Source organism: Populus trichocarpa, chromosome 16 (assembly GCF_000002775.5).
Source record: "Populus trichocarpa isolate Nisqually-1 chromosome 16, P.trichocarpa_v4.1, whole genome shotgun sequence".
Lineage (NCBI taxonomy): Eukaryota > Viridiplantae > Streptophyta > Magnoliopsida > Malpighiales > Salicaceae > Populus > Populus trichocarpa.
In genome coordinates this window covers 549,252-571,308 of record NC_037300.2, presented here as the reverse complement: position 1 = coordinate 571,308, position 22,057 = coordinate 549,252, and the positions used below count along the sequence as shown (strand labels likewise).

Here is a 22,057-nt window from a genome sequence, read left to right as displayed (position 1 = left end):
AAAAGCAACTAACTATGGCTGCAGTAGCGTAGCTGGGAACCGTTTGACCGGTCAAGTACCAAGTTTCATTGCGGATTGGACTGAACTCAATAGGCTGTAAGAAATTACTTGTACTTTCTGTAATTATACACATTTGAATGTAAGCACTATTAGTTGATTGAGCTGATTTCTCAATGCTGAATGTCTACCATTTGATTGAGAAACTGTCGGTGATCGATGAATATCGATCATTCAATAATTTGTGTTTTTGTGTACTGATCACAGGTCCCTCTCCGGGAATGATTTTGAAAGGGAGCTGCCTCTTGAAAGTATTTTTAACATGTCAAATCTCCGATACTTGTAAGTGTTCTATAATTTTAACCGGGTTGAAATAAATGCATGTTTTATTCTGGATGGTCTTTCTTCCAGGTTTGTTAGTGATGTAAGAAGCTCCGGTTTCCCAAAAAATGCAAATATGAAGAAAATAAGATACCTGTGAGTTTTTCCTTCCTTTTCTTTTCTTTAAAGCTCACACTAAGGGCAAAAGCTCACATGCATAACTAATTTGAGATTTGTAATTGAAAAGGAAAAAAGAAAAGAAAAGAAGAACGCCTGAAACTTCCTTAGTACGGCAAACTTTAACATTGCTATAGTACTTAATTTGCATCCTTACCACCTAATCGGTCAATGGATGAGGAGTAAGCCAATGAGCTATGGCATGAATTCAAATTGTGGTATAAAGATTAATTTCACATTGAATTAAAAAAACCATACACACTTAGAATTATATTTGTCTAGGAGCGTTATTGTTGTCGAATTTGGATTATGACCGGTCTTTTACATAAATATTTTTTTAGGCCTATTTTTCTTTATATGATCTTGAGTTTTTTTTATGAGCTATTACATGCAGTGAAGACTAGTTGTATCTGGGATTCAGGTTTGAGAATTTTTTTAAAAATATGTATATATTAATTACGACTATTTATGTATGTGACTCTTAATGATATTCTCAATAGCTATGTACGTGACTCTTAATGATATGGATGCATTGGATAAATCCAAACACCAACTTCTTCAATGGTTTGTGTAGGATGATAAGGAATTGCTCAATAAGTGGTGAAATCCCCCCGTACATTGGTGATTGGTCAAGGTTAAGATACCTGTAAGTTTCATTTCCTCTTTTGTGAAGGATTTGTAGTTCTGTCATGGCTATTTTGTTTCATCAGCTTTATAAACGCTCATTGTTTAGGGCCTTTAGGCCATGCGTAGGAAGTGTTGATGATTTTGATTGTGTTTACAGAATCAACTATGCAATAATTTACCATAGCACAACTATATATCAAATATGAAAAAGCTAACGTTTGCTTTCATTTTATTGATCCTGCAGAGACTTGAGCTTTAACAGCTTAACTGGTGGAATACCAGATTCCATGAAAAAGCTGAATTTAAGTAAGATGTATGCAAAAGAGATTCCTTGAACTCGATGTCTTATAATAAGTTCGTTCTGCCACTCTGTTAAAAAGTACACGGATGGTTTTCATACTGGTTTGTTTTGTTTAGGTTTCTTACAGGAAATATGCTTAATGGCACTGTACCTTACTGGGTTCCTGATACCATTGAAGACAAGGCGTATGTTATGGCTTTGTGCTCTTTGCTCAGATGGGTTGTTTTCCCTTTTGTAGATTTCCTCAATAAAATCTTGATATGTAAACAATAATGTTGCAGGGACTTGTCATATAATAATTTTGAAATTCCACGTGATGGTCCGAAGAAAGGAGAAGGAAAGCTGAACATGTAATAACGGCTACTTCATTTTCTTCTTCCTTTTTTTTCACTTGCAAGAATATTATTGTCTATGAAATCCCAACTTCTGATCATTTTGTATCATGTGCACCAACTGCTTGATTGTTGTTTCTACTCAAGCAGTCAACCAAACAGGTATGATAATATCCTCCATATGGTGTCATTAATTTAGAACAAATAATCCTGAGCTATTTCTTACCAATTTTGTTTGCTATTTCTAGGAATTCTATACGTAATTTGATAAAAAAATGTCGGCGAAAACCAAAGTGTAAGTTCTATTGAGAAGCTCTATAATTTTGTGCAGGACAGATTTCCTGTACTGATTATCATTTTTTGCAGACAATTCCTTATATATAAATTGTGGAGGAGGAGAGACAGTTGTTGATGGGAAAGTGTTTGAAGCAGACAGTACAACATCAAATTACAATTTAGCTCCAAGAAAAAATTGGGCTTATTCTTGTTCTGGAGACTTCGGATCGAAAACTTACGATTCCAGTGATTACATAAAAAACGTGGAATGTGAAGTTTGTGATTCTGCTGGGACACAGTTATACAATTCAAGTCGCCTCTGCCCTCTTTCTCTGACATATTACGGCTTCTGTTTATTTAAAGGAAATTACACTGTGAAACTTTACTTCGCTGAAACTGTTTACCAAAGCGATGCAGATTATTCGAATTTAGGGAAACGTGTTTTTGATGTATATATACAGGTAACCGCTATATTTTTCTGCAGCTTCTTTCAATAATTTCCATCGTTCAACATCCACTGTTTGTTATAGGGGAAGAGAGCACTAAAAGACTTCAACATAAAAGAAATGGCCAGCGGCACCAATAAGACATGGACTGCAAATTTCACAGCATATGTAGGAGATGATTATCTATTGACTATCGATTTTTTCTGGGCTGGCAAAGGAACTTTCCAGGAGCCAAGTTTTTCCTATGCACCTGCTGCACTGTCTTTAAAGGGACCCCTTGTGTCAGGCATTTCCGTAACTGCAAGTAAAGAGTTGCATTCTCTTAATTTTGTTGAGCAAAGATTTCTGTTACGCTTTATCTGGATAAATAATTATTCTTTCTGTCTTCCACTATTTGTATCCAGACTTCAAAGTTGGCAAGGGACTATCTCCTTCACAAATTGCAGGGATTACTGTAGGTTCAGTATTTGCTTCTGTACTTCTGTCGGCTTACATGTGGAAAATGGGCTGGCAGCAGCAAAGCGATTTGAATGGTACCTCTCTATGCTAATCTAAAATCATTATGCACCATATAAACTTAAGAATTCTTACTTTGATGTTTTCTTCAAATATATATAACTATAGAGGTCCAAGGAGATGAAAAATCTTTCGCCCTCAAACAAATAATCGATGCTACTCGAAAATTTAGCCCCAAAATGGAGATTGGCAGGGGACGCTTTGGAATAGTATACGAGGTCAGATTTTCTTTTGTGAAACATTTGTTCCTCAACATGCACTTTTTTCTTTCAGAGTTCTGGTAAATTGATTTCACGTGTATGCAGGCTGAATTGCCGAACAAGAGAAAATTAGCAGTGATGAAGATTTCTCCTCGTAATTCAAAGCAACAAGGAAAAGATGAATTACAAGGGGAAATCTCCAAACTGAAATCTTTGCATCATGAGAATCTTGTTCAATTATTGCGTGGCTATTCTAATAAAGACCTGCATCTGCTAGTAAATGAGCAGAAAGGCTCCCTTCAACGTGCGTTGTTCGGTAATACTGCCATCAACCAATTTTCATCCTGCTCTTTCGATTCTCAAGTTTTATCTTAATTTTCACCTAATGCATTGCCTTGTGAAATTCATATAATTGTTGAGAACTATAACACAGGAGTAATTAAATAGAATTCCGTCACTTAATGTTTGTGAGAGCTTCTAATTGTATATTTAAATCTTCTGTTAGTACAAGGATTGTGTACTTGCAAATATCAATAACTTAATATCAATAATCTTGATTTGTAGAACCAGATTCCACGACAAAACTTGATTGGAAAGCTAGATTTGATATCTGTCTGGGAATAGCAAGAGGTTTGACGTATTTGCATGAAGAGAAAAGGATTGTTCATGGAAACATAAATCCTAGTAATATTATGCTTGATGATGACTCTCTTACGGCCAAGTTGTCTGCCTTTGGATTGGCAACGCTTTGTGATGAGGAAGATCCATTTATGACCATCGAAGCAAAAGAGTCTCGGTAAGTATTATGTGTGGAGATTTGTCTAGATTTTATTGATAATAACAATACCCCACCACTTTACTTAGTGGAAGCATCATTAGTGGTTAGTGCACAATTAGTGGCATGTTTCAAGGCTCTCCTTTCTGCTCTCCTTCCTCCTATAAATGGAGACAATTAGTGCAAGTGAAGGTGTGAGTGCAAGTGTGTAGAAGAAGAAAATAATGCAACTGTGAGAGTGAAAATAGTGCAGATTTGAGAGAAACACCGAGTGTAAGAGTGAAACACTGGGTTTTGTGGGATTGTACTTGGTTGAGTTGAGTGTTTGTATCATTCCTCCAATAATATACAATCTGCTGCCTCCGTGGACGTACCCGGTTTTGGGGAACCACGTAAATCTGCTTGTGTTGTGTTTTATTTGTGTTTGCTTTCGGTCCAGTATTCACAACATTATGATCATTGATTGACAACTACTTTCATTCTTTTAATTAAGAGCTAATTAACCAATAATTAATCTCCTATTGCAGAGTTTACATGGCACCTGAGTATTCAATGGGAAAAACAATAGATACTGTTAAAGCTGATGTTTACAGTTTCGGAGTTGTCCTCCTCGAAATAGTTAGCGGGACAGTTAGTGCAGAATATACACCCAATCAAGAAGAAGCTAAGTTTCTTCTGGATAAAGTAAGTGTATCTGACAGGATAAACCCTCTTAGTTTTTTTTTTTTTTTTGTAGTTATTATCAAACCAAACATGTTCTGCCAACATTAGATGACTTGTGAATTCTACAAAAAAAATTTATAATAGAAAAGTATGTTATTATTTAATAATTTGAAATATATGTTATACTCAACTCAAGCAAGATTTATATAATCATATAACAAGAAACATAAAAAAAATAGAATAAAATAAAATAAACTATAGAAAAATATTTTTGATTAGATATTTTTGATTAGATGATTAAATTTATTTCTTGATTACCTTGAGCTGTTCAATTCATTGATCTTTTTTTTTATTGATTATTTTCTTAACACCCCGTCAAACTCATGATAATTTTATTTTTCTTGAGTTTGACATACACAACTTCTATTGTCATTGTATGCTTATCTTTAATAATTGTATTTTTTTAAACATAGCTATTATTAGTTTTTTTTTATTCTCTTATGATTGTTGCTATACTTCTCTAGCCAAACATTTCTTTTCAAAATTTGGTTTTTCAAGTGCTTATTTTATTTTGACTCACTCTTTGTCAAACTAATATATTCTTATCATGGCTCCTTAGCCATTTTCTATCTCTTTTGTTAGGAAGAATTATCTCTTTTTTTTTCTTTTTTTTTTATAGGTGGTCTCTTTTATACTATCTCTTGTGCAAAAACATATCAGCTTTGCACTAAGTCTCTCTTCTATTTTTTTTTTTTTTGCATGTCTTTCTCTTGATGTAAAATCTCAATTCTCTTGTTGGACTTTGGTGCACCTCCATTTTTTTTTTAATTTTTTAGATGTTATCTGATCATCCACATGATCTTGAAACAATTTCTCCTTATCATGAGTTGATTTATCATTGAAAATGAATAGTAAATTAAATATTTGGTAGATAATGAAGAGTTTGAAAACAAAGTGTTTTAAAATGATCAGATGGATGGCGTAAAATTGTCCATCAAAAAAGAAAAAGCTAATATTTAGAGTAGTATATGATCGACCTGCTCTGATACAAAAAAAATTTAGAATAGAAGAGGAAATTATTCGATAATTTGATATATGTGTTACATTCAACTCATGTGGAGTTTATATAGTTATATAACAAGACCCATAAGTAAATAGAATAAAATAAATTATAAAAAATATGCTTGATCATCTCCTTTAATTGGATGATAGAAAAAATTTCTTGATTGCTTAGAGTTATTTAATTCCTTGAATTTTTTTAATTGATTAGAAAATAATAAGTAATAATTACTTGATTATTTCATTAATACTAGGAGCTAAGCTAATCTTGCTTTTCAATTGCAGGCTAGTGTTTTGCACCATAAGGGAAGAATCCTTGACTTGGTGGACAAGAAATTAGCATCCAGTTACGACAGGAAGCAAGCTCTCACTGTTTTGCTCTTGGCAATGAAGTGCGTTAATCTGTCTCCTACTCTCAGGCCTAAAATGTCCGAAGTCGTCAGTGTACTTGAAGATGAGAAAAGAATCGATGCGATTTCCGAAGGCGATGATACTCCATCAACAAATATTGGAGGACTGTGCGGTGCGTTTTCCAGTGTGTTGGAAATAGATCCAATTTCTTAGTCAATTGGTAATGTTAAGTTTGATGATGAAAACCTTCTGCCTCTTGTTTATTTTGTAATTAATTAGGTCTAATAATGTGGTGGTGACAAGAGACCATTGATGTGTGCGTGAGAGACTCCATATATGAGAAAATATGTGTGTTTGCTTTGTGTGCTATGATTTATTTGTGCTGTTATTATGGCTGCCGGTAATTTCGTGAATTGAATAAGATTATCATTAGATTTTACAAAAATGTATAGATTTTATTGATCAAAAGAGTTAAAATTAAAGGACGCTACAAACTCATTAGATTTATCTAAGCTTTTTTTATATATATAAATTCTCCAACCCTAACAATTTAAGCCCAACTCAAAAAAAATACTCAAGGGATTCTTTCTTCCCTTTCTGTTTTTCTCTCAATCCCAATTACAGATCAGTTTAGGCAATGTTATTTCGCTACGTATAAGTTGTTGAATTTAAGTAGTAAAACCACGTGTGTTTTGCTTTTTATAATTATATGAGAAGGTGAAATAATTAACAAGATCCTATAGCTTCAGCAAACTTTATGGCTACAAGTAGCGGCACATTCCATATTTAATTAATTAATGCTAATTTAGTGTGATTTTTTTAAAGAATTCATATCTATTTCTTTACTTACAAGTATAGTTGTTAATTATATTTTAGTTTGTTGAGTACTCTCTCTTCTGTCTTGCTCTATATAAATTTCATTGAATATAAAATTGAGTACTATTTTTTTTTTCTTTTTGAGAATTTATATCTATTTCTTAAATTATAAATAGTGTTGCTAAATACATTTTATTTTGTTGAATATATTCTTTTTTATGCACAATTAATCATACTCGTCGATAATATATATATATATATATATATATATATATATATATATATATATATATATATATATATATAGACGGTACTTTCTATGTGTTTTTTATTTAAAGTCAGTGATCTTAAGCTGATGCTGATCTAAGATACATGACGTGTGATTAATTAGCTTTTAGTTATCGATCTTTGATACTTAATTTAAGTTGTAAATAAATCTTAAGATGAGAAATTCCAAGTTGGGAGTCAACAGATGCTCGGAACATTAATGCAGATGTGGGACTTTAACATAAAGTCATAAACTAATTAAACTCTTAAGACTTCAAATCTTTTCCTTGAAGTTTGGACCTTCCACTAACATGGGAATGGGAATGCAATTTTTTATGTGAAATGAAATCTATCGAAGACCAAAAATGCATGTGAGAAAGTGGGATTGGGAAAGGCATTGGTAAAGGAGAGATGGCATGTGAAATCACGGGTTGAAAGAGGAGCAAGCGGTGTTTTATAAGTGTGGTTATAGTTATTTTTTGAAGAATATATTTTTTATTATAAATATATTAAAATAATATTTTTTTATTTTTTTAAATTTACTATAAATACTTTAAAAAAATATATAAGGATGAAATCATTGATTTGAAGATAAGAGTAGGTACTGCTTCTTTTTTTATGCAAAATTCTGATTTATTATTTTCATACAAACAAGTACAACTCCAATTTTATAGAGAAGAAGATTAAAACTCGATTTAAGACTACAATTTGATTAATCCATTGTGGATTCAAAAGCAAAAGTTTGTGATATTTTTTTTTAATGGAACTTTTCGAGGTTACCAATGCATCTTGGACCGTTCCAAAAGCCAGGTTTCATAGTTAATCAATTCAATGATGCATGAATAAAATTGAATTTTCTTACCTAGCCAACTTTAGCTTAGCTTAAATGTCCCAATCATGTCATTAAAGTTATTAAATTTGGCAGAACTTGTGATCATGCCCATTGTATAGGTTGCATATTAGAATTTTTAATATTGTTTGAATTATTTTAAAAACAAATCAAATTATATCATTTGAATTTTAAAAAAAATCAAACAGAATTTTAATTGATTCAATTAAATTATGAATTAATTCTTTAAATTATGAGTTTCACTATATCAACTTTCATCTATTTTTTTACACCTAGTATTAGTCAAGTGTTAGATCAACTTGTAGTCAGCAAATACAGATAAAAAAATATATATTATTGGTTTAAGAGTTTTGATATAAGGTGTCTTTTGGGTTTTTTTATAACAAAAAAAAAATGCCATTTTTTGGTTGAGAAATAAGTGATTCACTTCCATCAAAGAACACATTTTTACCAAGATCCCATAAAAACCCAATAATCCAAAAGCAAAATTGGTGGCTGAAAATCAAGTAAACCGTTAACCCTTTTCGTAGATATAAGGCAAAATCGCCTTCTTGTGTTTTTGTGTGGTTTATAAAGGGAGGAAAGATAGGAGTCTGCGTGTCAAAACCAGCTGCCGCAGCAGCAGCAACAGCCCGGGAGGAGGTAGTGGTGAGGAGAGTATTGTTGGAATATTGCCAATTATGTGGCTGCCATTGTCAAAGAAGATGGCTGCAATGGTGGGTTGTTGGTGGCAGTCAACAACCATTGTCTAATGTCAAAGTTTGGTAAGTTTGGCAGCCACCATTGTTGACAAAAGAGTTGGAGGAGCTGCCATGAATGCCTATAAATAGAGGCCTACATTAGAGAAGCAAAGTGAGAGAAGAAAGGAGAGAAAACGTGAGTGTGAGTTGAGAGAAAGAGAGAGCTGCAATGGCAGCAGCCTTGCTGCCATTGCAGCAGCTGCAACAGCTGTGTGTGAGAGCTGGGAGTAGAGTAGAGTGGATGTAATCCTCCTTCTCCATATATATTGTAATCCTTTCTCTATATATCTCAATAATATAGACTCTCCCGTGGATGTAGGCGGTTTTGCCGAACCACGTTAAATTGTGTGCCAGTGTGCTATCCCTCCTTTGAGCAATTATCAGTACATCCCGGTCGGAGTTTCCCAACAATTGGTATCAGAGCACATGGTTTAAAGGGGTGTTTGATTTTTGCTCAAAAATGAAAGTTGTCAAAATTGTGTTTTGACCATACCACTGTGTAGAGGAGGAAGAGACGAAGCCAACGGTGAAAACCGCGTCAAACTCGGACGTCGGACATGGCCGCACTCTCCATCACTCTCCGGCAAGGCGTCTGCCCACGCGCGCAGACGCGCCCCACGCGTCTTCTTCACCCGGATGAGTTGACCCGACCCGAATACCAGTTGACCCGACCCATGTGGCTGACCCGGATAAGGATGACGTCATCATGACGCAATAGTAGATATGTCAGGGATGACATTAGCATGATGTAATTGTGACATCATCGTGTACAGTAGCATGACCCATGATGACATCAGCCTGATGTAATGGTGAAGTCATCATGCACAGTAGGCATGCCATGTCAGCAGCCACGTCATAGACAGTCAGTGTCTAGTCAGCAGCCACGTCACCAAGTAGGACCCACATGCCACGTCACCAGACTCGAGCCGAGCCAAAAAGGAGCCGAGCCGAGCCGTGAGCCAAGGGATAAGATTCTGTGCAGCGGAGTCTACGTGCAACCGGATCTGAGATTGAATCTGGGTCGTTCATCAGGCCAGAATTGTTTTGATCAAATTTTAGCCGTTTGAAGTGCGATTTGGACGATTTCAGACTTGTTTCCAGCTAATTTGATCATTCCGGATGCAATGGTACGGTCCGATCGTTGAGATTTGAGACCAAAAATGGCGGTGGTGAATTAACAAAAGAGATTGCCCGATCAGGAGGCATCTGAAGGTCATCATGGTGGTCGATGGAGATGAAGAAGAAGAAGGTGCACATGTTTACCCAATTATATGTGCTAAAATGCTAAGTGGGGAGAATTTTAATTGCTTTGAAGGAAGGCAAAATTGGGACACTCTGGACACCCGATCATGTGGACAATTAGAGGTGTAGAGTGAAAATTAATTAAGACCAATCTTGAGGAATCTAAGAACTGGTAGTCTCGCCAGATGTTGAGAAATCATGTATTAAACCAGTATATTCCAGATCACTTGTAAAGGAAAGCCGCAACAAAGCTAGCAAATGGTTGTATATACGGAAAGACAGTACGATGGATAGATATGGCCTAAGAAGTTCTGGCTAGGAGATTGGGTTTTAAGCGGGACCAGTGTGACCCCTTCAATCTTTCCTGGGAACTTGCTTAGTGGAAGGATTATCCATACGGTACTATTTTCGTATATATAGCAGTTTGTAATGAAACGGTGGAAGACTAGCAGGATGACGGCACAAGGGAACAGTTGGTTCCGAAGGTTCAAGGATCTGATGAAGTGGTGATTTGTCCAAAGAAGTTAGATTCGGTGACTGTGATTTCTCGAAGGGAGAATTGATGAAGACCCTGATAATGGAAGAGAAATACAGCAAGGGGATAAAGATTGGCACCCTATTTTGACTTGGACAGGTGTTGTGACAGGATGAGCTGCTGTCAAACATAAGCAAGGAATAGGGAGAAATCTAGAGAACAGAAATTGCACGAGGGCACACGGAGATTGTGCAGGGGTACCCATAGGATTCAAGGAGGTACTGTAATGAGACACCAGGTGCACGAAAAAGAAGTGTTCCCAGATGAAGCTCAGAGCAGAGACTGTTAAAGTTTGTACAACAGGAAGTCTCTTATGCTCTTGATGAATACAACAGGCGAAGACCTTTCCAATGCATGCAAGGATGGAAAGAGAGCTGTTACAGAGGCACCTAATTGAGGGGGTGCTAACGCCTGTGATAAAAGGCGACCGCCTATGATAAAAGGCGAAGACACCAAAGAGAGTTGGTGTAGGTGGAGTTGTCAAGCAGAAAGGCGTAGAAGCTCCAAACATAGAAATCGAGGTGGAGGATTGCGAGGAGTATACCGCAAGTTTCTCTTTCTATGTAATCAGTGGCAGTTATCTCTCCCATAGTGCACATGGTGGTAGAGAACTTTTTTAGAGCCACTTTGAAGCATCTCAGCTGAAGGAGGATGCGACCGCCTATGAAAGGCGAAGACACCTTGGAGAAGGTGTGAGGGCCATGATAGGAGCCCCAGTTCAGACCGCCGTATGGTGACGAGCGGAGACACCTAAGGAGAAGGTGTGTGGGCCACGATATGAGCCCAGTTCAGAACAACCCCAGAGCCAATATAATGGCTAGATATGAGTGGACAGGTGTATAGCCAATGAAGTGGCTATGATGAGTATGGAGACAAATGCAGGATTGACTTTCATGGATATTGCCCCCATGCTAAAGATCAATGAGCTAGAAGACATTTGCCTTGGACAATAAGTGGATGACTTGTGGAGCATTAAGACGCGGCTGCTATGAAGAAGCAGAAGGGCATGCGCAGGTTCCGAGAACGAGTTGACTCTTGTCAAGGTGGTGAGCTCGGTAATGGCATTGTAATACTCAGAGTATGAAGACAAATATGGATCAACCTTTATGGGCTGCCCCCATGGTTAAAGGTGGAGAGCTACCTGGACTCTTACGACTAAGAGCGAGAGACTCACGGAGAAGTAAGGCGTGGTTCCTAGGGTGGAACAGACGGCAGGCGCAACTCCTGGATGAGTAGACTCTTGGAAGAGTGGTGAGCTTGTGATCACATTGAAATACTCAATGACTGTCGCACTTGGGAATATTCGTTTGAGGGGGTGTTGTAAGCCTTGGTGTGAGGCTTGAAAAATCATTCCGGACCGAGCATGGTTAAGACGCTCGAAGGGGAATGTTATGTCGAAGATGCTCTCAGAATGGTAAGCTTCGAAGAGCTGCAGGATGCAAGCGTGTGCTGAAGAAGCAAGAGGACAATTGCCCACATAAATGGCAAAGGGGGTGATTGTTGGAATATTGCCAATTATGTGGCTGCCATTGTCAAAGAAGATGGCTGCAATGGTGGGTTGTTGGTGGCAGCCAACAACCATTGTCTAATGTAAAAGTTTGGTAAGTTTGGCAGCCACCATTGTTGACAAAAGAGTTGGAGGAGCTGCCATGAATGCCTATAAATAGAGGCCTACATTAGAGAAGCAAAGTGAGAGAAGAAAGGAGAGAAAACGTGAGTGTGAGTTGAGAGAAAGAGAGAGCTGCAATGGCAGCAGCCTTGCTGCCATTGCAGCAGCTGCAACAGCTGTGTGTGAGAGCTGGGAGTAGAGTAGAGTGGATGTAATCCTCCTCCTCCATATATATTGTAATCCTTTCTCTATATATCTCAATAATATAGACTCTCCCGTGGATGTAGGCGGTTTTGCCGAACCACGTTAAATTGTGTGCCAGTGTGCTATCCCTCCTTTGAGCAATTATCAGTACATCCCGGTCAGAGTTTCCCAACAAGTATCGCCACCGCCACAATAACCGGCGCCGGCAGCGGCAGTAGCAGCAAAGGGACATTCTGGGCTGTTGAGTAATTCGAAATCGGGACATCCAGTGTTGTTGAGTTCGAAATCGGGGCAGTTAGTGGGTGATTCGAAGAGGATGAAGGGACTTTTCAAGTCAAAGCCGAGGACTCCTGTCGATATAGTTAGACAAACTCGCGATCTTTTAATCTATGCTGATCAGAGTTCAGCTTCTTTATCAGATTCAAAACGAGAAGAGAAGGTTGGCAGTCTCTTTCTATTCGTTTCTATATATTTTATGTGTGCTTGTGTTCCTTTTCTGGTGTTTTCTTTTAATTAGGTGGATTTTGATTGATTTGAGATTGTTTGGGGTCTGGGTTGCTTTTCTTTTTTTGCTTTGGATGAGAAAGGTTCAATCTTTATGAAAAATTGCGTCTTTTAGGGTGATTCTTGATGTCTGATTGAGGTTTGGATTAGAGTATGCTATAATATTCTGTGATATTTACATAGATAGGAAGAAATAGTTAATTGAGGTTTGAATTCGAATTCGAATTTGACAATTGTATTTTCTAATACAGATGGCGGAGTTAGCTAAAAATATCAGGGAGTTAAAGTCAGTTCTTTATGGCAATAGTGAGTCAGAACCGGTGTCAGAAGCGTGTGCACAATTGACTCAGGAGTTTTTCAGAGAAAACACACTTCGTCTTTTGATCTTCTGTCTATCCCAATTGAACGTAGAGGTAACCACTGACGAGTTTATTGGTTGAGACCTATGTCGATTGCTATCTTGAATTTGCTATCAGATTTATGAGGGAATACTGTTCTTATTCATTGTTCTTTCATAATGGATCGGTTTAGTGACATGCTTTATACTTTGTACTTGCCCTGTTGAATCTGTTGGATTAGATTCCCATCTGGAAAGAATTTTCATTTAACTGCCAGTTTCTCTTTTTTGTCATTTAGCATGAAAATGTTTCTTTTTGCAGGCCAGAAAAGATGCCACTCAGGTTGTTGCAAATCTACAAAGGCAACAAGTTAATTCGAGGTTGATTGCATCAGGCTACCTGGAGAAAAATACAGATCTTTTGGATACTTTGATAGCAGGGTAAGCCATTATTGCTGGGGAATGTTGGGGATTGAGAATATAATGATTCCATTCAATAGGTTATCTAATATTTTCAAGATGATTAATGGGTTAAATTTTTTGTTTGCTGCTTTGTTTCTGACACCTTGTGGGATAACTTTTTGTACCTTAATTATCACATATATATTTTGTTGACTATCCATTCTCTGTTTCAAGATGCCATTAGTGATTTCACAAGTGATGCCTTTCTTCTTCTTGGATGCCTCGAAGTTGTATTCAGCTGTTCTTTTTTATTTTTTAGATTTCTATAATGTAAGAGGATGGCTGTTTACAGAATTTTTAAATGGTTTTGTCATGTGAACTATACTTCTTCGGATCTTCTAATTACGATATTTTGCTTCTTTAGTTATGAAAACATAGATATGGCTTTGCACTATGGTGTAATGTTGAGGGAGTGCATACGTCACCAGGCCAGGTGAGCAAAATCAACTATCAATATTGTCTCTGCAAGGTTGTCAAAATCACGAATTGACTCGTAAAATCATATAATTTTACGAGTCAATCTATATATAACCTGCAAAATCAGGTTAAAAACTCGAAAACCATCAAACTCGGTTAGACTCGGTCAACTCGGACCGAGTTGACGAGTTTGACAAAAGTAAAAAAATTAATCAACTGATTCGACTCCCCTCCCCGTCCATCACTCACTCCCCATTCCCATTCTCCCCTTTCCCCTTTGCCTTTTCTCAAAACTCAAGCTCTTATATCTCAACCCTAGCTAGTTCCACAACTTTCACTATTTCTCTATCCCTAAACACCCTTTTCATTTCTTTACTTCATTTGTCTTGTTCTTTCTCAAGTCTCTACTCATCATTTTTTGTGTTCTCGCATCTGGCCTCTCTGTATTAATCTTTGTATCAGGTTAGTTTTTTTTCTTGGTGGCATACTTGTAACTTGATTCTTGAAGACTTGTTTCTGGAGATGGGTTTGTTGTAAATTACTTAATTACTGCCATTTTTCTTCAAGAAATGACCAAACACGATTCTTGATTGTATGTGATCTATTAAGAAACGACCAAACATGATTCTTTTTTTTATATATATAATCGTGGGTGTCCGGGTCAGTTTACATGCATCTCAACTAATTTTATGGAGCTCTAAAATTAATGATCAGTTAAACCTCCAATGGCTTAGAAGTTTGTGGTGATCGAACTGATGATTTCTGGGAAGTAAACTCAGGACTTGACTAGTTGAGCTACACCCCTCAGAATTAACCAAACATGATTCTTTTTTTATTATTATTAACGTAGGTGTCTGGGCCAGTTGGTGCGCACCTTAACTAATCTCACGGACTTTAAAATTAACGACCATGTAAACTTCTAGTGTTCCTGAAATTTATGGGACTCGAACTGGTGATCTTAGAAAGTAAATTCATGGCCTGACCGGACATAATTCTTGATTGTATGTGTGGTTAACTAAGTACACATTGCTACACTATACTATGATTTGTTGTGTTATATTGTAAGTAAAATCAATCAACTGTTCCGTAATGTATTGTTATATGATTAAAATAAAATTATTATTACATTGCTAATTGATGGTTTTAGTGCTGAACATGGACAAAGACTTGACCATAAATTTTAAAGATGCATTATTTCTTCTCAATGTTCACTTTTTGATTGGACCCAGGAAATGGAGGGTAAGCTATCAGCTTTTGGCCTTCATATTGATGTTTTTGCTTTATTAAATGCAAAAGATAAACACAAGATGTTGAACAAAGACTTGACCATAAATCTTAATAATATAGTTTGGAATTAATCCTAGAGTTATTTTATTTAGTTTGGAATCAATGTGGAGCGAATTTTTTTATATTAAATTTAATAACTTCTAAAATGAGAAATCACATCTCTTTCGTATTTCATATTGAAAAATAATATAAATTATATATTGAGATCTTATCTAACAATTTAAGTTTTTAGATTAATATTGTATCAGAGCATTATCGATCTAGATATTACGAGTTTGAATTCCATCATTTTTGTTCTCTTAAGATCAAAACTAATTAATAGCACAAGGTATTATGAGCATGTGAAAGTATGAAACCCAAAAAGTTTTTACTTAAAATAGTGTTAGAAAATAATATAAATCATATTTTAGAACGTTATCTAATAGTTTAAATTTTTAAATTAAGATGATTTTTTAAAAATTTATCTTTATTGATTTTATAAATTCATTATGGTTTTTTATATGAATTTGTTTTATTATGCATATATGCATATATGAAAGCTTGGTCGCTTATGTATGTAAGAAGCTTAGTCACTTATTTAATTTTTACAGATATTTTAAATTATGATGTTATACAAACATAGCCTAAAGGTTAAGTGTAGAAAATGTGTATATTAAAAAAATTCATGTTTAATTAATAAAATATTATTAGAATATTGTTTTAATTACAAATTATATTTTCATTTAATTTTTATATAATATAAAAAAAACTTTCATAAAATTTAAAGTATTGAGTTCTGCTGGGCTTGTAACCCGAAACATTTTAGAGACGGAATAAGTTGCACGTGTTTAAGTTGTATAGCTTGTAAACCATTGTTGCTGATGGGTTGAAGTTTCCTGCTTAGATTTTTAACAAACAACATGCTTAATGGACTTCCTACCTGGGCCAACATGCTTAATGGGCTTCCTCCCTGGGCCGATAACTCGATGCCACATGTCTATCCTACAGCGTATAAGACGCTAGATTAACATCCAATTAATGCAAGCTTATCTGCAACTGTCTACGTAATTTCTTTTTAATTACTCCATTGCCTAGGTCGGAAATAGGATATATTAGTTTGGAATCAATGTGGAGGGAATTTTTTATATTAAATTTAATAACTTATAAAATGAGAAATTAATCACATCTCTTTCATATTTTATATTAGAAAATAATATAAATTATATATTAAGATGTAATCTAAGAATTAAAGTTTTAGATTAAAATGATTTTTTAATATGATATCAGAGTATTATCGATCTAAATGTCACGAGTTCGAATTTCATTATCTTTGTTCTTTTAAGATCAAAATTAATAATAGCACAAGGTAGTGTGAGTATGTGAAAGTTTTAAATCCAAAAGGTTTTTACTTGTGTTATAAAATAATGTAAATCATATTTTAGAACCTTATCTATCTAATAGTTTAAACCTTTAAGTTAAGATGGTTCTTTAAAAGTTTATCTTCATTGATTTTATAGATTCATTATGGTTTTTTACTTTATTGATCTTCATTATCAAAAATTATATATGAATTTGTTTCACTATGCATGAATGCAAACTTAGTCAGTTGTGTATCTATATTTTCTCAATGTGAATTAAAATTCATAAAATTCATAATACTTTAAAATAAAATAAAAATGAAGATAAATTAAAGTGAATAAACCTTTCTAAATCGTTGGACTAATCTAAATATGATTTTAGCATTTTAAAAAAATTATTTATGCACCACTTAGTAACTAATCAAATTAAAATAATTAATTCATGATTATAAAAAAATTAAAATACAATATATAGTGAAATTAATCTTAAACTTACACGTTATCAATTATTAAAAAATTATGAAAATTATTCAAATCTTCTGATTGAAGCAGCACACCACCTGATAATTGTCTCCATCCTTTGCCAGATCTGATTTTTCCAACCCGATGTTGCCGTTCCCAAAAGTGCTTGTGACTGATTGAAACACACCTGCGCTATCCTTATCATTTGCAACGTCGTCTTCTTCTTCCCCATCACCATAGGTGTCCACGTCATTGACCAAATCAATTGAGTCTTGCTCAGCATCCTATCTTAACATGATATGATATGTTTGATTATTGAGTTGCAAAACAATAAAAACAACACAGTGAGGACTGTGGGACAGTAGGAGCAGCAGGAACTTACAAAGAAATTTGGATTTATAATCTTGTGGCACCTACTGTAATTTTTGAGCTTTTATATTGTTGAAGAAATTATTCTGAATACAAAATGGTTGAGCTATTACTACAAGCGCAGAAGGCTTTATTAATTTTTCTCTGCTTGACAATGCAAAAGATCGACATAATGGAAACACAAGATGCTGAATTATTACTTGTCAATGTTCACTTCCCGATAAATCTTAACGATGCATTATTACTTCTCAATGTTCACTTTCTGATTGGACCCAAGAAATGGAGGTTAAGCTATCAGCTTTTGGCCTTCAGACTGATGCTTTAGCTTTATTAAATGCAAAAGATAAACAAAAGATGCTGAATTATTACTTGTCAATGTTCACTTCCCGATAAATCTTAACGATGCATTATTACTTCTCAATGTTCACTTTCTGATTGGACCCAAGAAATGGAGGGTAAGCTATCAGCTTTTGGCCTTCATACTGATGCTTTAGCTTTATTAAATGCAAAAGATAAACACAAGATGCTGAACTACATGAACAAAGATTTGACCATAAATTTTAAAGATGCATTATTACTTCTCAATGTCAGATTCCATGGGTTCAATCATATACATTGTTATTAAATGCAAAAGATTGACGAAAGATGCTTAACATAAACAAAGACTTGACCATAAATTTTAAAGATGCATTATTACTTTTCAATGTTCAGATTCCATGGGTTCAATCATCTACATTATTATTTTTCTGATAACGTCAAAAAAACAATTCATTTTATGATGTATCAAATCATTTAGCAGAGCCGTTAGCTGGGTATAGAAAAGACAGAAAACCATGTCAAGTCTTTATTGCTTCTCAATGTCCACCATGTCATTTAGCTATCAACTTGTGGCCTTCGTGCTAATGCTTTAGCTTTATTAATCTTTCTCTGCTTGACGAGGCAAAAAATTGATGCTGAACACGAACAAAGACTTGACAATAAATTTTAAAGATGCATTATTACTTCAGATTCCATGGTTCCAGTCATTTACATTATTATTCTTTAGTGGCGATCATCCTTTAAGAACAGAGTTATCGGGATAAATATAGATAGAAAGGATAAGAAAATTTTGTTTTTTATCGATAAAAAAAAATTATCACTTAGTATTATGATCACTAGAATATTTAATGGTCTACGAAAATTTGAGCAAGGAAAATAATTGTGTAAAAGAAAAATGTATCACTCATAGTACAACTTACCCATGGTAAGCTGCTTTATTATTTGTTCTAACATGTGTTTCTATTTGTTAGTCTATGGTTTGAGAAAAGTCATCATCGGTAAGGAGATATTTATCTCATCAAGTTAAAACATAACTATTTTAAAGCCTAAAAAATAGATTTGTTTAAGGTTTAACAAAAGTTCTTTTTAAGGAGATTTTTATCTTATCATGTTAAAACCTAACTATCCTAACAGGAAAGAAAATAAAAAAAAGGTTTGTATTTGAAATTTTAATCAAATCCTAATGGATAATCGCAAACTTGTTGTACTACCGATTAAATGATTTTTTTGTACTTTTCAAAGTATGATGAAGATGAAATTTTTATTTTTTGTATAAAAACATGCATGCAAATTTTAGAATCTGATTATATGCATGAAGACAAAAATATTTTTGTATTTTTGAAATGAGGGATTTTTTTAAAAAAAATTAGAGATAAATATCTATGTTTGTTTTCTAAACCTCACTGTGATACAAGTATGTCTCTTTCCTTGATTTTTTTTTTCTTTTCGCATCATATGACTCTCTGTATTCCATCTTTGATTTAGAAATGGTAGGGATTAAAAGTAGAGATCTTAGTAAAATTATGTGAAACTCTACTATTTAAATGGGTATTATTGAAATCAAGATTGGTTTGCGTCAAAATAGGATTTATGAACCATAATTTACTTAATTTAGTCCTTTTAACTTGTTTTGGATATGTTTTTTTATTTTTTTTGGTTTATGTGCTTGAGTTTGGACAAATCGGGTCTATATATACAGGGCCAGTTAGATCAATGGCTTAATCCACTGCATCACCTGGAACTGCTCTTGCCTTTAGGAGTACCGACCACTACAGTACAGACAGAATGAATCATTCATTTCTCAGATGGGCCACTACAGTACCCTTTCTATGCAGTTTAGAAGCAGTGGCATGAGTGTTGACAGTGTGATTCTGTTTTCAATCTTGTTTTGCTACAATTTCCTGCTGCCTCTTCAGAAGCGACAGTGAAGAACATATACAAAATGGAGAGGGTAATTATCTAACAAATTAGTCACCCCTACAATTAATCTTCCATGGAATTAAGAACTTCATGTGATACACGTTTGAGATTCCAGAGGCATGTGTTGACAGCTTGCTTTTTCTTTGTTTTTCACTATCTTCTGTCTGACGCTTTTCCATTCACTTTTCAATTGCCTTTGGATTTTGCTTTCCCTAACGTCTTGATATATAGTACTTTATCATAATCATACTTGTTTTGCAAAATTCTAAGAATAACAGTTTTCATCTTAAAATTAACAATATTTGATTATTCTCCGGATTAAGGCTACACAAATAAGTTTATAATATAAAATTCTCATACTGATTTAAGTGATAATTCTTTTATTTTACTACTTAAAAAGTTGAGTCATCAGTTAAAAATTTATTTAAAAATCATTCTTCTTCTTATGAATAGAGATCCTCTTTGAATTCTTGTGAACATGAGGTTGAAGATCAATAACGGCATACATATCTACTTAAAAAAAAAAAAAAACAGTTCTACAATAGACACCACAGACTTACATGCCTAAATATTTGCCCTGCCACTTCAGATTTTGTATAAAAGCGAGGGATGTGAGAAGAGTAGTAGTGTAGTGTGTGAGAGAGTGCAGAGAAAGAGTGAGTTGAGCATTCTAAGTGAAATGGATTGTAAAGTAATTTTTAAAATGTTTTTTTTTTTAAAAAAATATTAAAATAATTTTTTTTATTTTTAATATCAGAATATCAAAACAATTAAAAAAATATTAATTTAATTTTTTTAAAAAAATACCCCACCTGTAATCCCAAACAATTAAAAAATATTAATTAATAATACTCGCAAACTGTCCAAGTGTAGCTTTGTGGAGGTGATACCAACATCTATTTAGGCACTTGAGCGTAATAAAGGACTATTACTAAAATTAAGGACTGTGTAGAGTGTGTGTGGAAGATCAAAAGGGCGTTGTGCCGATGGCTCGTTTGTTTTTTGTTGCTTGATAGAGAGAAAGGGATGGCTAGTTATGGAGGTTTGATATAGTGGAGGGCATAATTTTTTTAAGGGAATTTGGGTTTTTTATTTATTTAGTGGTGTGACAGTGGGAGCTTGAAGATGATGAGTTGGTCTTGTTATTTTTATTTAAATGTGGGTGTGCTGGAGGGTGTGACGGGTCATGCTTTTTTACTCTCTATTTTTGGAGTGTATTTTTCTCATTTTTTGTTTTTTAAGATAGAATTTTTAGTATTTTTTTTATGCTAATTCTTTCTAACTAATTTCTCCCTTTTTTTTAGTGTGCCCTCTATTTAAGGTGTATTTGAGAATATAATAATGGTTATGGTTCAAAATACTTTTCACTTATAAATATATCAAATTAATATATTTTTTTATTTTTTTAAAATTATTTTGACACCAGCATATTAAATTAAACGACCTGAAAATATAAAAAAAATTAATTTTAAATAAAATAAATTTAAATTTTTGAGGAATTCCCAACCACACCCTTATACTAGTAAAACAAATGTTCTTTTCACTCTGATAATCTATTACACACACTTCCATAATCTTCTTGTATTTTCTTTTCTGAAAAATTTGTAAATATGAAAAACAAATGATCAAAAATTATAAAATAACCAAAAGTTGGCCAAAAATGTTGAAAATGTATTTTTGATATTTTTATTTTTTCAAAAAATATAGGGGTAAGAAATTATGTTATGACAATAATCATCGCAACTATTAATAAACTTGAAATGCATCAAATGATTATAAAATTAGCTTTCTTGAACGGTGACATTGTCAAAGAGGTTTACATGGAACAATCCCAAAGGTTTTCATTTGATTGAAATATCAAGTGGAAAATAATAGAATAATCTTAATAAAAAATCACTTATTTAACTGAGAAATATAATATTTTTTTTGAGAATTTCAAAAATATTCAAAAATGCTGACCTTTCATTATAAAATAGCTTTTGAGTTTTTTATTTTTATTTTTGGATAATATTGATATTAAAATGATGTTGATAGAATTTTGAAAGATTAATAAGCAATAATTTTTGGATTACTATTACATGCTTTACCTTGCAGTTAAACAAAAAAACATCTAATCTAAATTTACATTAGGTTCACTTATCCAGATCACTATTTATTTTTTGACAACAAGATGTCCATCAATGTCGCTTGTAAACAACAATGTAGTTTCAAATTCATTTTTGCATAATTGTTGTATTTGTTTTTATAATGAAAGGTCAGCATTTTTTTTTCCTTTCCATCAATGTTGCTTGTAAATCTGAGTAAGTGTTATCAGAGCTTTTGCTCAAAATCCATCAATGG

At 34.0% G+C, this 22,057-nt stretch overlaps 2 protein-coding genes across 7 annotated transcripts in view; both read left to right on the top strand.

Moving 5' to 3' along the window:
* Positions 1–22,057, top strand: part of LOC18110643 (probable LRR receptor-like serine/threonine-protein kinase At1g53440) — a 37,959-nt gene that overhangs the window by 5,344 nt on the left and 10,558 nt on the right. The window contains exons 10-21 of one of the 4 annotated variants that reach the window (XM_052447895.1): positions 25–96; positions 265–339; positions 409–474; positions 1,070–1,141; positions 1,367–1,435; positions 1,540–1,608; positions 1,705–1,773; positions 1,903–1,917; positions 2,004–2,050; positions 2,122–2,492; positions 2,562–2,781; positions 2,882–3,010. The exons of the other annotated variants lie outside the window; for them this stretch is intronic. Of the exons in view, the coding sequence (XP_052303855.1) occupies positions 25–96; positions 265–339; positions 409–474; positions 1,070–1,141; positions 1,367–1,435; positions 1,540–1,608; positions 1,705–1,773; positions 1,903–1,917; positions 2,004–2,050; positions 2,122–2,492; positions 2,562–2,781; positions 2,882–3,010 (1,274 nt within the window). The remainder of the gene's footprint in view (positions 1–24; positions 97–264; positions 340–408; positions 475–1,069; positions 1,142–1,366; positions 1,436–1,539; positions 1,609–1,704; positions 1,774–1,902; positions 1,918–2,003; positions 2,051–2,121; positions 2,493–2,561; positions 2,782–2,881; positions 3,011–22,057) is intronic. 4 annotated transcript variants of the gene reach the window in all.
* Positions 12,463–22,057, top strand: part of LOC18110630 (putative MO25-like protein At5g47540) — a 28,257-nt gene continuing 18,662 nt past the window's right edge. The window contains exons 1-3 of one of the 3 annotated variants that reach the window (XM_052447903.1): positions 12,463–12,743; positions 13,060–13,221; positions 13,468–13,586. In XM_052447903.1, coding sequence (XP_052303863.1) covers positions 12,621–12,743; positions 13,060–13,221; positions 13,468–13,586 — 404 coding nt within the window. In that variant the 5' untranslated portion in view covers positions 12,463–12,620. The remainder of the gene's footprint in view (positions 12,744–13,059; positions 13,222–13,467; positions 13,587–22,057) is intronic. The other 2 variants (XM_052447904.1, XM_052447902.1) reach the window with 2 other exon arrangements.